Below are 15,372 nucleotides of genomic sequence, written 5' to 3'. Positions count from 1 at the left end.
AAAGAGCAAGTGTTGAAGCAACAAGGGTAGAGGACAGAGTGGAATATACATCCTCGTTTGGTGTAAACTGCCTTTCATCTCTGTAGTTCAAGCCTGGCTTCTGGCGCCTAAAAGTGTAGTCTGGTCGAAGTAATTTTGTTGTTTATAGTTTGGTGCCACTTAGAAAGGCTACTAGAATTGTGTGCAGCAGTCATTCTCCAGACCAAATTCCTGGTCTGATTTAATTGTGTAAACCAAAATAAAGGAATAAACCATCAAGTACAAAGTCAGTTTTAAAACTGTTGTTATGTATTTGAACTTTCATTAGTTTAAACAGAGCTGTGTCTCAGAGATCTCCTCTGTACTAGGAAAAGAGTCAAACATCAAAGAAGGTAAATATTGACATGGTGGGTGAAATCATCAATAACAAAAACTTTGTGAATACACAGGTGATTGCAAGTGGAAAACATTTTATTTATCGTTCTGACTTTTGCTCTGTGAGCATCAGAACTGCTTTCTTTGGGCAATGTTCCTAGTTGGCCAGGATGTGTCTAATCTATTGATCAACACGAAGTCATTAAGACCTGTTCAGATCAAAACTGTCTGTATGCATGGTCTTCCCCACCTTTTAAGACTGTTGCCTTTTAACACACATACACATGCAATTCTTCACAACAGTTTTTCTAGCAAATCTATTTATGAAAGGGATTCTTATGAAAGTATGTTTGATTTGTCCATATTGTGTTACATTGACAGAACTAAAGGATCTGACTTCTTGATATTGATTCCCATTTACCACTGGGATAGTTTTATCAGGACTATTTGCAAGTACAGAGCATTTCACTGAAAAACACTGGTAATCTGGTAATCAGACCAGATAAGTGTAACACCACACATAGTGCCTCTGATCAAAGTCTGATTTTTTTACCTCTGCTTTTTCTCCATTTATATTGGAGCATTACATAACACCTGAAGCAAACTGAACAGTGAAAGTGTTGGAAGTCTAAGCAAGTTGGAATTAGCAAGGATTTGTTTAATGAAAGGCAATTCCTATTCAGACTTGTTTACAAACAAAAGCTAGTAAGATCAGCATTTATATATGCTGTTCTTGTCTAATTAAAATATCCAGTCTGAAGTTAAAAATGTTAAATTTGCAGAAAAGAAGTGGGGGTTTGCTGATAATATTTATTACTGTTCTTCTTCCCCCCTCCTGTTTAGGTATGTATGTGTAAACATGTGCATGATATGTGTTTATGTCTATATTTTAACAAGGATAAAAGCTACCATGTGGGCAGATACTAAGGCAAACCCAGAACAGTTGTAATTTTCAGTTTCACTCAGCTGTTTGGTACAGTGGAAAAATTTGATCTTCCCTCTAAGTACAGAAGGTTCAATTGTTGAGTGAGTTTTTGCCAGGGGTATTTGTAACTAAGGATAAGCAGTTCAGTTATGGTGCTTTTTGAGGTTACAAATGTTCAAACAGTAGCACTACTTTGAGCTGACTTGTACAGTTGCCTCTTCTTCTGTCTTTTAACTTCTCTTTTGGATGGCATTTCAGAAGGTGGTGAGACAAAGGTGAAAGTGGAAGTATTTTAAACCTTGCTTGGGTTCTGTTCAGATAGAAAAAGTGGTTGAACAGAGAACATAAACAGACAAATAACAAAGTTGTTGACAAATGGGTTACCTGCATGTTGGTCCTCAAACACCATTATTTGTTTTTAAGGATGAAGGAAGGAGGAAAAGTGCATTCATGGAGAGATGCAAGTATATTTTCTTTTATAATGACTTAATAGCTGGAGAGAATATTTTTTTCCAATAGCTTTGAAATGTTTCACAGATGGGAGAAAGAAAATTATGAAAGGGGTTGTGGCAAAATGAGAAAAAATTAATAACATCTACTGATCTAGCTTCTCTTGGTGGTATAATTATCTGCTTTGATTTAGAAAAATTAAAACCAAAGTATTTTGATTTTTCTGAAGAAAAATTGTTTTATTTTGAAAATTAGTGAAATGTTAATATTTCTAATGTTTTAGTCCATCTTTAGCTTTCCTCTAGCCAAAATTTTCTCAATTATTTCAAAATGTCTAGTAAGTTCTGCCTTCCTTAAAAATTACTTTTTTCAATAAATGTACTATTTTCCAAAGTATCTTCCCCCAATACTAAGGTTAAATGCTTTCATATATGCCCAGAGTATTTCAAAGCAAGATTAAAACGGGGTAGAATTGTGGGAAAGGCTGTGATTATGCTACTGAAATATTAGGTCAATTAGCACAGGTATCTTCTTGGAGCACTGATGTGAAGTAAGAAAATGCAATTATTCTCATTCTAGAGATAAGGAATGGAAGTGTGGTGACAATGAGGCCCACATCTTCAAAGAAATGAAAGTGTCCAATTCCTTGCTCTTCATGTTAGGATTGGGCACACTCCTGCTTTTAGAGAAAAAGGACTTTATAGTTTGTTGAGGCACAAAAAATTGAGCATAGTGCTTTAAAGTGAAAAGGGACAGAGAGCTTTGAACCATATTTACTCTTATGAGAACTAGGAAATTCATCTGTTTGTTATCACAGTTGTGGGAAGATGAGGTTCACTTTAATTATGTTTGGATTTGTAACTTCCATCAGGAATTTAGAGTGGTGAAGGGGAATGCCTTTTTCCCCTTTCAAAATAAATAAATCAAATCACTGGATGCTCTTCTCTGTTCACAAGCAAATAATACCATGGTGATAGCCTGAAAGGAGTAAAAAATAGTTACTTATGCAAGGTTCCTAGGAAACAGCAGTGTCTGTGCATGTGTTTTTTCCCCATTGTCTCTTTCATGCTTTTGCCTGTTTATCATTATGGAATAATTGTACTTCAGTACGTATTTTTTCCAATTTATATCTGCAATCTCTTTCACTCTAACACAGTTTAAATTAGTTATATCTTGGGTTAGCTGCTGGTTTAGAAATATACACCTGAAACAAACCGAGTGAAGGAAGGAACAAAGGCTTTCTCCTTCTCTATTATTGCTGTCTAATATACATTCTATAGTCTGAAATCAGAGGCTGTACCGGTGTGTTCATCCTTTCCATTATTTTGGAATTGCTTAAACATTTAAAAAAGCCCAATGACCTTGAATGCGCAGACTGGGGAGTAACAATTATTTTCTGAGGTATTTCTCTCTCTCCTACAACGCTGTAGTAAGTTTCTTCAGTATTCTCATTAATTCCAATGTTTTTTGCTAGTGGTTTTGTTAGCAGAGTATGGAACAGTTGCAAAGAATTTTTTGTTTGTTTTGTTTCATTTTTTAAACGATGTTTCTTCAGTGAGCAAACAATTTACAGGACATTCAGGGCATAAAATCTCAAAAGTATATACTACCCAGATATGGGACTACATTATTGCCATTTAAGACAGCAAGTTAGAAAAACCAAATCCTCCAGAAGATTCAAAGACTGTTTATCGAATTAAGCTCAGGCAAATTTCTCTGTCTTTTAAAATTCTGTATGAATACAGTTTAAAATGCAGGCCCATTGCTTTATTATCTTTTAAAATAAAGCAAAGCAGGTGGTTTTGTATCAAAAGTTAAACTATCTTCTTTAATCCATTGTCAGTATGTTACTCTTATGACTGTTCTTAGAAATTAAATAAAATATTAGAGGTAATAACTTACGTAGTTTCTTCCTTCAAAAATTCCAGGACACTAACCTTTTACTTGGTAACCATGCTGAAAAAATAGGGAAGGGGATTCATTCCAATTGGAAAGTTAGAAGAAACACTATTTGCAGAGTCATGCAGACCTCAGTTTATGCCTGCTGAAATGCAGTTCACAGTATCACTGCTCTTTAAATTAGATAAAGATGAGCTAATAACACTTCATCTCCTTGGAGAGATGTTTGCATTATTTCATATATAAATTAAGTGAGAAAGCTGGGAAAGTGATTCAGTATATTAGATGTTTCATCATACCCGCTTTTGTTCCTAATATTTTAGTTTCTCTTCTAAGAAAGGTCAAAATTGATGTATTCTCCCTACAGATGGCAAGGTGCAATTTTAAGTAGTAAGTTGCTTGCCTCCTCACCCTGATATTTACTCTATTTTTTTTTTTTTTTACTTTTGGTGCCTCGTCCTATTGAAATCAATATTTAAAAATTGGACCTATGGGAAAAATTATTTTCTCAATATTTTTTCTTTATTTCCTCTGATATAGCTTTACATTTTTATGGGCTCTGTTTTTGGCTGACATAATGCTACATAGGTATCAAATAAAAGGCCCATGGCTTTGTGGTTCTATGCAAGACTAAAAAGGATACGTCTCTGCTATAGAACTGTAAACTCTACTTTTTCCTTTGTACATGCTGATAAACTTAATTTGCCACATAAGTACACCGGGCAGCCAGGCTCTCAAAAGGTAGAGCTGATGTTCTAATTCACTGTTTTCCCTCTTGTCCAGGCTTTCATCTCTATCCACAAGCATGTTTTTAATGCCATTCTGATATACAGTGACATGAAGAGGCAGAGTTTTATGCACTAATACTGTGAAATGCTCTTAATTTTACTACAAAACCAGACCTTTGCAGAAACAAAAGTAAAGAGAGGATTATGTTTTCTTAGTGCTTACAGCCACTAGTCACATTTATGATTAGTCTGGTAAATTGATTAGAATGTATCACCTAAGCATCAGATGGAAGTGTTGAGCTCATTAAAGAGCTTTCATTGTAATTGCAAAAAGGAAAAAAAGCCCACGATAACAAAATCAAGCAAATATCATAACCCAAACATAAATAAATAAACCTGAGATGAACTCACAAGATGAATGTTTCAAAACTAGACCAAATAATGATAATTATTCTGCATAGACTTGTCACATACTGAGATAAAAATCAGTGTTAAAATCTATAAAAGCAGTTTAGCTATAATTTTTGGGTTGAGAAAAAAAAAAGCCTTTCTTGACAGAAAACAGCTTGTGGCTAATGAGATGTGAGTCTGTCAGTTCTACTGGAAAGCACTATTGGTCCTCCACAAAGTATTGCAGAAAAAAGACCCAAAAAAACCCTGTGGTATAATATACTTAACTATAGCTCCATCTAGTCAAAATAGTTGAAATAATTTTGCTAACAAAGATTCCTAAAATGGGCAGAGGGACTGGGATACAACACGATGACAGTGATGTCTGGATGCAGCTGCCTTTTTGCAATAGCTTCATTGCTTATTATAATTTACTTTTGCATAACCTTGCAATGTTTTCTAATGAAACTTCTAGCTTCCTTTTTAGATACAATGGAATTGTAATGTGGGCTATCAATTATTTACTTTTAAAAAACTTTTTATTCGTGTACTTCATACAGACAATAAAATTGTTTGTTTTGCCTCGAAGTTTGATCATGGAACAGAATGTAGTTGGATATAATATGGTGGATATATATGTCTGATGGACTTGACTTACTGATGGAGTGCAGAAATGTCATTGCCAGCCCTTTGTTGTGAGGAAAGCAAGTAAGCTCCATGGATAGCCCAGTCTATACAACAGTGATCATCTGAGTCATATTCATTATCTCAATTACACCTGTCAATCAATTCAGTTAGTAGTTGTAATGCCCCATCCACTCAGCAGGTTGAGGGGAAGGTAATTTTGAATTACTCTGGGCAGCGTGCGGGAGAAAAAAAACCCCAGTTCTCAGGAGGTTCGAAAAGAAATAATTTTTACTTAGGAACTTTGGGTCACCCGTGTGGAATAAGACACTTGGCAAAAGGAAAATCAGTAAACTTCACAGCATTCAAACATTCTGTTGCAAACTTTTAGTCAGCATACCTTGAGAGAACAAAGCCCTTAGCTGGGCACTGATCATGGCACTTAGGGAGTACTTAAGGGCATACTGCTCAGTGTGGCTTGTAACTTAATATGTTGCAAAGGAAAAAAGAAGAGAGAAAGAGAAAAAAATAGATGAGAAAGAGAGCTAGATATGCAGAGCTCGACCTCTTCCCCCCCACTGTTTTCCCAAATGGTTGTTTTGAGCCAAACAACTTTTCCTCCAGCCCCTGACAATAGTAAAGTAGGAAATAAATTGCACTGAACTTACCTAGAAAGCTGTGTTCAATGCAGTGAAACATAGACATATATCTAAGCACTACAGGAGGAGAACTGGAATGGGGAGCTGTTTTTGGAATAGTGTCTGAGAGAAAAATACCAGCATCATGGTAGACTGTCAGTCAAACTTGGATCCCCATCCCTGTGGCCAAGGAAATTCATTTTGGTGTGCAAACAAGAATACAAAGTCCCGGTACAGAAGTGGTATCACCTTTGTATTTTTCCCTTCTGTTACTGCAGCAGTGAGGTTTCCAGATCTGGGCTACGCACTTCAGACAAAAAGATGACAAATTGAAGAGAGCACAGAGAAGAGCCACAGACTAATTAAAGGATTAGAAAAATATGATTTCTACAGAAAGACTTAGGAGCTTAATTTATTTAGATCATCAAAGAGAAGGTTAATGGGTGATATGATCACATTCTCTAAGTGTCTAGAAAAGAAAAAGAAATTTGATAAGAGAGGGCTCTTCAGAGCAGGGAAAAAGATAACGAGAGCCAGCGGATGTTAGGTGCTGCAGTGACACAGAATCAGACTAGGAGTAAAATCCTGTGTTCTTGTTGAAACAACGATGACCATTGCTCTCTGAAATATGTTACTGAAGGTGCTGCTAAATTTTCCATTACTAGACTTCTTAAATCAAAGGTGGAATGCTTTTGCTAAAAGACCCAGTCTTGTTCAATCTCTGCTTGTAGAGTTGTAATAACCCCAGTCCACTCGGCGGGTTGAGGGGAAGGAAATTTTTAATTACTCTGGGCAGTGCACTGGAGAAAAAAACTCAATTCTCAGGAGGTTCAAAAAGAAATAATTTTTACTTAGGAACTTTGGGTCACCCGTGTTGAATAAGACACTTGGCAAAAGGAAAATCAGTAAACTTCACAGCATTCAAACATTCTGTGGCAAAATCTAACTCAGCATACCTTGAGGGAACAAAGCCCTCAGCTGGCACTGATCAGGGCACTTAACGAATACTTAAGTGGATACTGCACAATGTGGCTTGTAACTTAATATGTTGCAAAGGAGAAAAGAGAGAAAGAGAGAAAAAAAGATGAGAAAGAGAGAAAAATAGACAAGAAAGAGAGGTAGATAGTCACGACCCGTGGATCCAGCAAGGTCCCTTCAGCTTCCAGGGCAATGGGGTGCACGCTGCATGACACTTGTCTCACTGTCCTTTTATCTATTCCTTTTGCTCAGGGCCCATCCCAGTGTGAGCTCACACTTGCACCTATGATTTAGGCAAAGTCAGGAGCTTTGCCATCATCTTGGGGCTTGCAGCAAGGCCACATGGTCACCCACCTCCATCTCAGGGCTCCCATCAGGGCCATGTGGTCACTGAGGCCATTCCAGTGCAGACCTGCAGTTACCTGCTAAGCCTCAAAGGGCTGGGGGGGTTGGGGAAGCAGCCGCCACATCACCTACGCAGGGCTCGACCTGTTCCCCCACTGTTTTCCCAACTGGTTGTTTTGAGCCAGACAACTTTTCTTCCAGACCCTTACAAGAGTTAAGGAAGAAATTATGAAATGGGAGTTTAATGACTATACAAAGAGCTGTTCATACTAAAGAATCGTAGTGGTAGTGTCCAGCTGTTGAAATTATGATGGCCTCAATCTGGCAGGATTTTTTAGACTTGCCTTCTTTATTGAAGGCTCATCATGAAGCATTCTTGTTTTTATAGGCCTGTTCACGTGGGTTAGAATCAGTGTATTCAATGCTGGGAGTAGGAACAGGGTTTTGATAGTGATAGTGTAAGTTCTCCCAGGCATAAGGGATTTTCCAAAGCAAGTCTCCTGAGGAATGATGATGTGATTTCGGTCAGTGGCTTCCATCTGTGGGTAATCATGATGTAGCAGGAACCTGCACCACTGATAGCCTGGGTTCTCCATCCCACTGAGCACTTGCATGGGCTAGCAGCCTCCCTGGCATGCTTCCTGGGTACATGCTACCTCCCTATTTAACAGAAACAACACCTCTCCTCAAAATACTGCCAGTCCCACCAGGAAGCAGAGTGGCTTAAAACCACTTCTTTGACACTTACAATGCTGTGTTAAATGGCACAATGCTGATGCATTCTTTAATGATCATCTGTTTCATATAGGCTTTTCCAACCTTCTCCGGTCCTTCCAACCTCAGAGTTCCTACTTCAGTAACCCAAGTTAGATGCAGATACAAACAGTAAAGTGACTCATAAATTTTTCTTTTGTCTTAGTTTTCCCATCACTCACTAATAATTTGTCTTCCTTAAGAGGTGTGCAGTATCCATTCATTTGGTCTTGCTTTATCTGTTTTCCTCTATGCTTCACAGGCTCCTTTCTTTCCACTTGGGCTAGTTTCCATGTTAAAAACCTCATTTTCTCTGTTCCCTTTTCTCCACTCCAAGCTTTGTATGAAGCTATGTGCATCTTCTCCAGGTCCACACAGCATTTCTGTTGGTAAAGGATAGAATGAATGTTTTCATCTCATCTTTATATACTATATTAATTCTTGCTTCCAAAATATCAGCATGCACAAGAGTGGCCAGAGAAAAGAAAGTGGCCTCTTCAGATCATGGCATCTACAGTTTTCATTTAAATGGTTGATCAGGAAGGTTTGCATACTGACAGCTCTTCCAATCAGACAAGTCTGTGACTTGACAGTCATTAGCAAATGATAGACTACATGTACACCGACACCTTCATGATAAGGACTATAATACCAGAAAGGGAATATAGGGTAATTATGGGAAGATGTTAATAGGGTCCTAAATCATTACAGCAGGGTTTTATTAAGCTATCTTCCATTCCTATTCCTAATGTAATTGACAGATATCACTGTGCTAATCTCTGACACTAGGTCTGTTTAATGCTCCTTGCATGCAAAAAGTATTTTAGACCACATAGCCTCTTATCCACAACTCATACTTTAGAAGGTTATTTCTTTGGTAAGTTGCTTGTAATTTAGTGGAAGTAATAACAGGCTGTGTGCATTTTTCTGGATTTTTAAAATTCTAATTTAAGCGTTAAGCAATTTATGCATTATCTTGAGGTTCCTTGACACATTGGAATTGAAAGAGGAGAAATGGGAGGAAATGGCAAATCTTTTCTGTGTTCTTTTTTTTTTTATTCTTGTTTATGATTTTTCACTCATCAAGTATTTCTCAACGTGTGGTTTTCAAGAAGCAGGGTTTGATTAATGAAGTGTCAGATACAGCGAATGTCATGAGAATTGTGGCATTTATTGTTTGCAGCATTTAAATTAGCTATGGTGTTTTCAGTATTCCTTATGTTTTATTTACTATATGTGTTATCCTGTTGGTAGTAAATACTTTCTTAGAATAAATAGCAGAGCATAGTAAATTTTGATCTTTAAATATCTGTAGGAAGTTGATATTTATACAAAAATGATAATCTCTCTTCAGATATGCATTTTGGTGGAAAAATTTTATTTATTTCAGGGATGTAAGTGCTTATGTTCCACATCTAAGGCCATCAGAATTATTTTACATAGGGAAATGAAAATCTGGCTATAATTGCATTTTTGGCAATATCAGTAGGTCAAATAAAAGTTCAGTAGTTAATCTTTTATTGAGTACTTCCTTACTGTGGCCATCTCAAAAGCCGTATACTCGATAATAGATTTCTATATTATCATGCCTTCCATATAGAAGACATGCCTCAGTTTAACTTAATTGGGAACAACTCTGATGAGAGCAGCTAGACACATAGAGACACTAAACATATATATGTAATAAATATTTTAAGCATTGGAATGGACTGCCCAGAGAGATGGTGGTGTCACCATTCCTAGAAGCATTTAAGAAAAAATTGGATATGGCACTTTGTGCCATGGTCTAGTTAACATGGTGGTATTAGGTCATAGGTTGGAGTTTATGATCTCAGACATCTTTTCCAACCTTAATGATTCTGTGATTCTGTAAAATAGGATGTTTCTGTGAAGATTTTATGCTGAATTTGTGCTTCTGTATTGGTATCATTAGTAGATATTGTATATATTATTTCCTTGATGTACTTATGTCTATGAGCTTGTTTGCTCCTGCAAGACAGTAAAGAGATTTTTCATTCCTGACACATCCTACTTGACTGCCAGTCTTGAAATTACACTTTTTATGTAAGGGTCTCTACCTGCTCTTCAGTGCTTCTTGTATTAATAGAATGTGTATGAAAGGAAGAAAGAAACATGTATTTGATATAGACTACTGAATTTTCTTTCTTTTGCATTGTATCCTTAAATAAATTAGTGTATCTCCTAGATAACCGTCATAGAATCAATGACGTATCTTGCTTATTATTGAAGAATTTTTCTTCCCCCACCCGTGTTAAAAATTGCTTCCATGTTTTTACCATGATCCCTTGTTGCAACACTTTTTGTCAGAATATGTTGTGCTGTTTGACAAGGGCTGTGCTATTCTCCCAATGCATAAACACTTTTGTCTAACTATACCATTGAAAATGCTTGTGATTCAAGAACCTGAGTGATACTGCTCCTGTATTGTGTAGAGGCATTTGGAAATCTTCCCAGTGACTTTTCAGCAAGCACTTAATATGATTCATAATGCTCTGGGATAGAATCACAGATGTGAACGAGACCTACTACATCATCACTTCCATTTTCCTATGAGGACAGGTTATATTCCCTCAACAGAGTATGCATCAAGTATTAGATTCATACTACATTTGCTCTTCAACAACTTTACAAACCTGGCAGGAAAAGCATCACCCTGAGAGGCCTTTAAAATGTATAAAAACAAACAGGGAGTCAAGGTTGCCCTGTCCCTCTGTTTTAAATATTCTGTGCAGAGTTTTATGTTACGCTTTTGGTAATTTTTTTCAACAACCATTTGACCATGTTATCTGTACTGAAGCATGTATGTAGGTTTGTATCACACAAACTCTATGCAGAGACATATCCTGGATGTCTGGGTATGTCTGAGGAGAGAAAATTGCTAATTTTGTAATGGAACTAATTAGTATGATTTACAGAGGGGGGAATAAGGTGTATGTGAGGGAGGAATCCTTATTTTTTAATTCATCTGTCTGTTTCTCAGATACAGAGACTATATTTCAAATGGGGTTTCTTTTCAATTAATTGTACTACCTTTGCTCAGAATAGAGCACATTGAATTCAGGGTCTGTCATCTGTGGGAAGCTGCTGCAATAAAGTCAATACTGCAACTTAAATATTTTCTTCTTTCTTTCTCTCTTACTCTCTTCCCTTCTTCATCCCTCCCCTCCCTCCTCAGGCAGCCAAGGACAGTTTCCACTGACACAGAACGTCACGGTCGTTGAAGGGGGAACAGCAAATTTGACCTGCAGGGTCGATCAAAATGATAACACCTCCCTCCAGTGGTCAAATCCAGCTCAACAGACACTGTACTTTGATGACAAGAAAGGTAAATTGTTTTCTGAACTTATGCTTCTGCATCATTTTTATAGGCATGAAAAATAATATAATAATATAATCATGATATTATTATAATAACATTAGAATATCTCTTTAATATTGCAATGTGAAAATATTCCTAGGAATACATGCTTTCAGTTATAATTATTATATAATCTTTCTTTATGGAAGGAGGTTCACTTAAGTATTCTCCTACATAAAAAATTGTATTTAAATTGCTAAAGGAAAAGAATTGTGTTTTAAATTCTTACTAGAAGACAATTTGGAAAACGTTGAAAAATATCTGGGAAGAGCATTTATGAGTGGTAAGAGGTGACAAGAGAAGTAGTAGCTCATAAATATTGTGACTTGTTTTTATTAGCATTTATGTGCATATATATATAATATATTTTTCTACAAAGGTATATAATCCCACTCTTTGTTTCAAGTGTACTGTAGTCTAGTTGCTAGTGCAATGCACAGGTGCTGTGGTAGCTGTTCTTAACAGCTAGTAAAAATACTTGGGTTTAGTGCCTTGATATTTCCAATTATTCCATATGCATTTTTTTAAAATTTTAGTTAAATTAGAGGGGAGATAAAAGACAGCAAAACCCACCCATTTATTAAAAAAAAAAAAAAGCATTATGACTGCAGTGGGATATATTTCTAAGATGTTTATCTTCCTTTGAACTGAAAAGGCATTGCATTTTACATACTAGAATGTTAACATAATGATTACATTAGATTCTGTAAAGAAATCAAAACTAAAATTAGGAGTAATAAATTCATTACTTAGTGTTAAAAAATGTAGAAGCTTTGGTATGTTGCTTTCACTGGTACAGAAGTTCAGCACATTTAATTTTTAATTCTGGTGCTTGAATTCATTCCAAAAGGTGCTACATACTCTAGAACATATTTTAACAAGTACAGTTATTACTCTGCTTAAAATTAAAGACTTGCTGTCCAAATGCTTTGCCAAATAATTACAAGACTTTAAGGCAACTTTTAGGACTGAAAATGCTTTGTGGATCTATGCACTTCAATAAAAGAGAATATAAAACCTGTCATTTTATACCTGCAGAAGCTGCAATCAAAATATGTTTTTTTGCTATTAATATAATAGCTGAATAGAATCTCTTGATGGTGTTGAAGTGGTTCCTTTCTCTTTTATCTAATTTCCTGTAGCGTGTAATCATTTGATTTGCAATTTCTTTGAAATCATAAGTACCTTTTGAATGTAGGATTGAAGACAAGAGGTTTATGAGGTGCAAACTTTTGAGCTGTAAGTCTAGTGCCTTTGCTCATATGGACCCCTTTATTTTAGTTGTAATCATTAGTGATTTGGGATGGTAAGTAATGTCTGGAAAACTAAAAACAGAGAGAACTTGTCTGTTGATAGAGCACATCAATACTCAAAAAATCTATATCTTTTATAAAAAAAGTGACATTTTAAAGGATGCTGAGAAGGACGTGGGAGGACTGCAAATACATTAATTTGAACATTGTAGCCATTTTGGTGTGAATTGAATTTTCTGTGTACTTTAGCTAAATCTGTACTTTTACAACAAATAATTGAAGTTTGTATTACTTTTTTAATATAATGAATTGAAGCAACAGAATTTGAATGGCATGCAGCATAGTAAGTACTTAGAAGCAATTAATATTCCCCACAGGAAATCTGAGGAGCTGAAGTATGTAAATTTAAAAGATTGCATTCTTTATTGCACTTTTAGCTTGTACCAAGACTTTGAGGAATCCTTGATGATTCATTTTATGGAGGAATTACTGTGAATCTATTAGACAGGAAAATGTCTTGATGTGGTCAAGAAAAAAACTCAGGTCCTTCAATCAGAGATATTTAGTCTTTCTTATGTTGGCAAAGGGTGTGACATTTCCAGTCTTGAGTGTACCAAGGGGAGTGAGCAGTACATTCAGTTCCTGGATGGAAAACATTCTGCTGCTTCTAAAATGAAATTTCAGCTTTCACTGGCAATTTTTTTCTGTGTGTATATGTTTGTGTTCTTATAAGTAAGAAAGAGATTTCCTTTTCATGCTTTTGCTGCTTGCATTATTGAGCCAAAATGGAGATCCATATTTATGGCTCTGGTATCTTGGTGGTTTTCTCAGGAAATGATGGCAAGTGCAACTGTAAAGGCTTCCTCTTTTTTTCTCTGCTCATTTCCCTGTTCTCCTAGCCAGGCATATAATTTGGCTGTGAAAAAAGCATCTTTCTATGAGATTCAGTCATTGCATTATGTTATTTAGAGTAGTGCCTCAGCCAGAGTCTTTTCCAACCTGCCTCTTAATGTTAGCCAAAACCAGCCTTCAGGTCTTACTTACCCCTTCAATACCATGGACGTTGCTGTTCAATAGCTATGTTTTTCAAACCCTGAAAATTAATGAAAAATGTAATAGGTAAAGGGTTGCATTCTGTGTGGGAAACAGAAGCTTAGACAAGGAACCTCACCAGTAGCCTTTATATCCATTAGAGCTGAGTAATTGTGGATGTTACCACATATTTGCCTACTTTTAACATTACTTCCCTTTAGTAAGTTATTTTCTGTTGATGTGCTCATAGAAATGGCACACACAGGAATGAGAGTATATTTCTTTCATATCTGGAAGCATATAAACAAATTCAGGAGACCTTTATATTGATTGCTATATGTTTTAATAATTTTGAAAGACTCAGGTAGGAAAACAAAGGGAGGCATGTGAGTATCAAAGGAGGGTTGAAAGTATAGCAGAACATGAAGGAGGTGGCAGCTGCCAGCATATAAAAACACAGAATTGTTAAGGTTGGAAAAGACCTTTAAGATCATCAAGTCTAACCATCAATCCAGAACCACCATATGGTAGCATAGGTGCCAAAAATAGAGCAAATTGTCCATATAGTGAAAAGTCCTCCACTGTTAGATTATCCTGGGTGGGACCTCTTACCTGTTCACAATTCTTTCTCAAGCAAGTTGGTTGCCCTGTCTTGCAAAGAAATTTTCTGACCAAAATAGAATTTGCTGTTGTCTGGGGAAAAAAGTACTCAGTTGGTCACCTGGAAGGAATGTCTGCTTCCCATTCCTGTGCCTTTCCACAAGAGGTTAATTATTACTCTCCAGTTTATTAAAAATGCATGGCATATATTATGAAAAGAACATTCATGTTATTTTGCTTTCTTCTGAGCTGTGATGTAATCATTGACATTGAAGTTAGGAGTAATATTCTTGCTTTTTCTGATATGGGTATATTCCATAGGAAAATAGCTTTGTATTATAGCTGGATTTTTTTTTAGCTAACCTAGGTAAAACAATTGCTCCCCTCCAACTCTTATTTTGACAGTCTAAAATATATCAAAGTTGGAATTAGCTTTGTCTTCATTATTATTTTAACACAGAGTAACTATTTGGTCTCATTGATGACCTATCTCCTTCAACATGCTGTCTCCATGTTGTCCTTTTTGGCACTTCTGTTTTTCCTGGTTCCTCTACCTTGTAGCTTCAAGGACATTGTCTATCAGTTTGATTTTTAACTCTTTCATTTGAAACATAAAATCTTTACCTGACAGTAAAAAATACCCTATTGCATAAATGGATACATGATCATTAGTTTTAATAAGCTTAACAAACTTACCTTGGTTTTCTGTCCTCCTCCTCCTCACCCCCCAAAAGAATTTTAAAGACTGTGTCTTCCTGAAAAATAGGAATTTGCAACTCACCCTAAAGCAAGTTCCGATTATTTGGAAAGAAATGAATCTTTACCTGACAGTAAAAAATACCCTATTGCATAAATGGATACATGATCATTAGTTTTAATAAGCTTAACAAACTTACCTTGGTTTTCTGTCCTCCTCCTCCTCACCCCCCAAAAGAATTTTAAAGACTGTGTCTTCCTGAAAAATAGGAATTTGCAACTCACCCTAAAGCAAGTTCCGATTATTTGGAAAGAAATGTGCATGCTG

General features: G+C 36.1%; 1 protein-coding gene across 1 annotated transcript in view; it reads left to right on the top strand.

Annotated features, from left to right (window-relative positions):
• LOC103806973 (cell adhesion molecule 2-like) overlaps positions 1–15,372 on the top strand; it is a gene marked incomplete at its 3' end in the record, with an annotated part of 74,715 nt that overhangs the window by 3,122 nt on the left and 56,221 nt on the right. Inside the window, exons 2-3 of the mRNA XM_009079687.1 lie at positions 7,123–7,126; positions 11,281–11,430. Of these exons, the coding sequence (XP_009077935.1) occupies positions 7,123–7,126; positions 11,281–11,430 (154 nt within the window). The remainder of the gene's footprint in view (positions 1–7,122; positions 7,127–11,280; positions 11,431–15,372) is intronic.

The sequence above is a fragment of the Acanthisitta chloris genome, unplaced genomic scaffold (assembly GCF_000695815.1).
Source record: "Acanthisitta chloris isolate BGI_N310 unplaced genomic scaffold, ASM69581v1 scaffold6208, whole genome shotgun sequence".
Taxonomy (NCBI): Eukaryota; Metazoa; Chordata; class Aves; order Passeriformes; family Acanthisittidae; genus Acanthisitta; species Acanthisitta chloris.
Note: the sequence above shows the minus strand (reverse complement) of the source record. Positions and strands in the feature narration are given on the sequence as shown.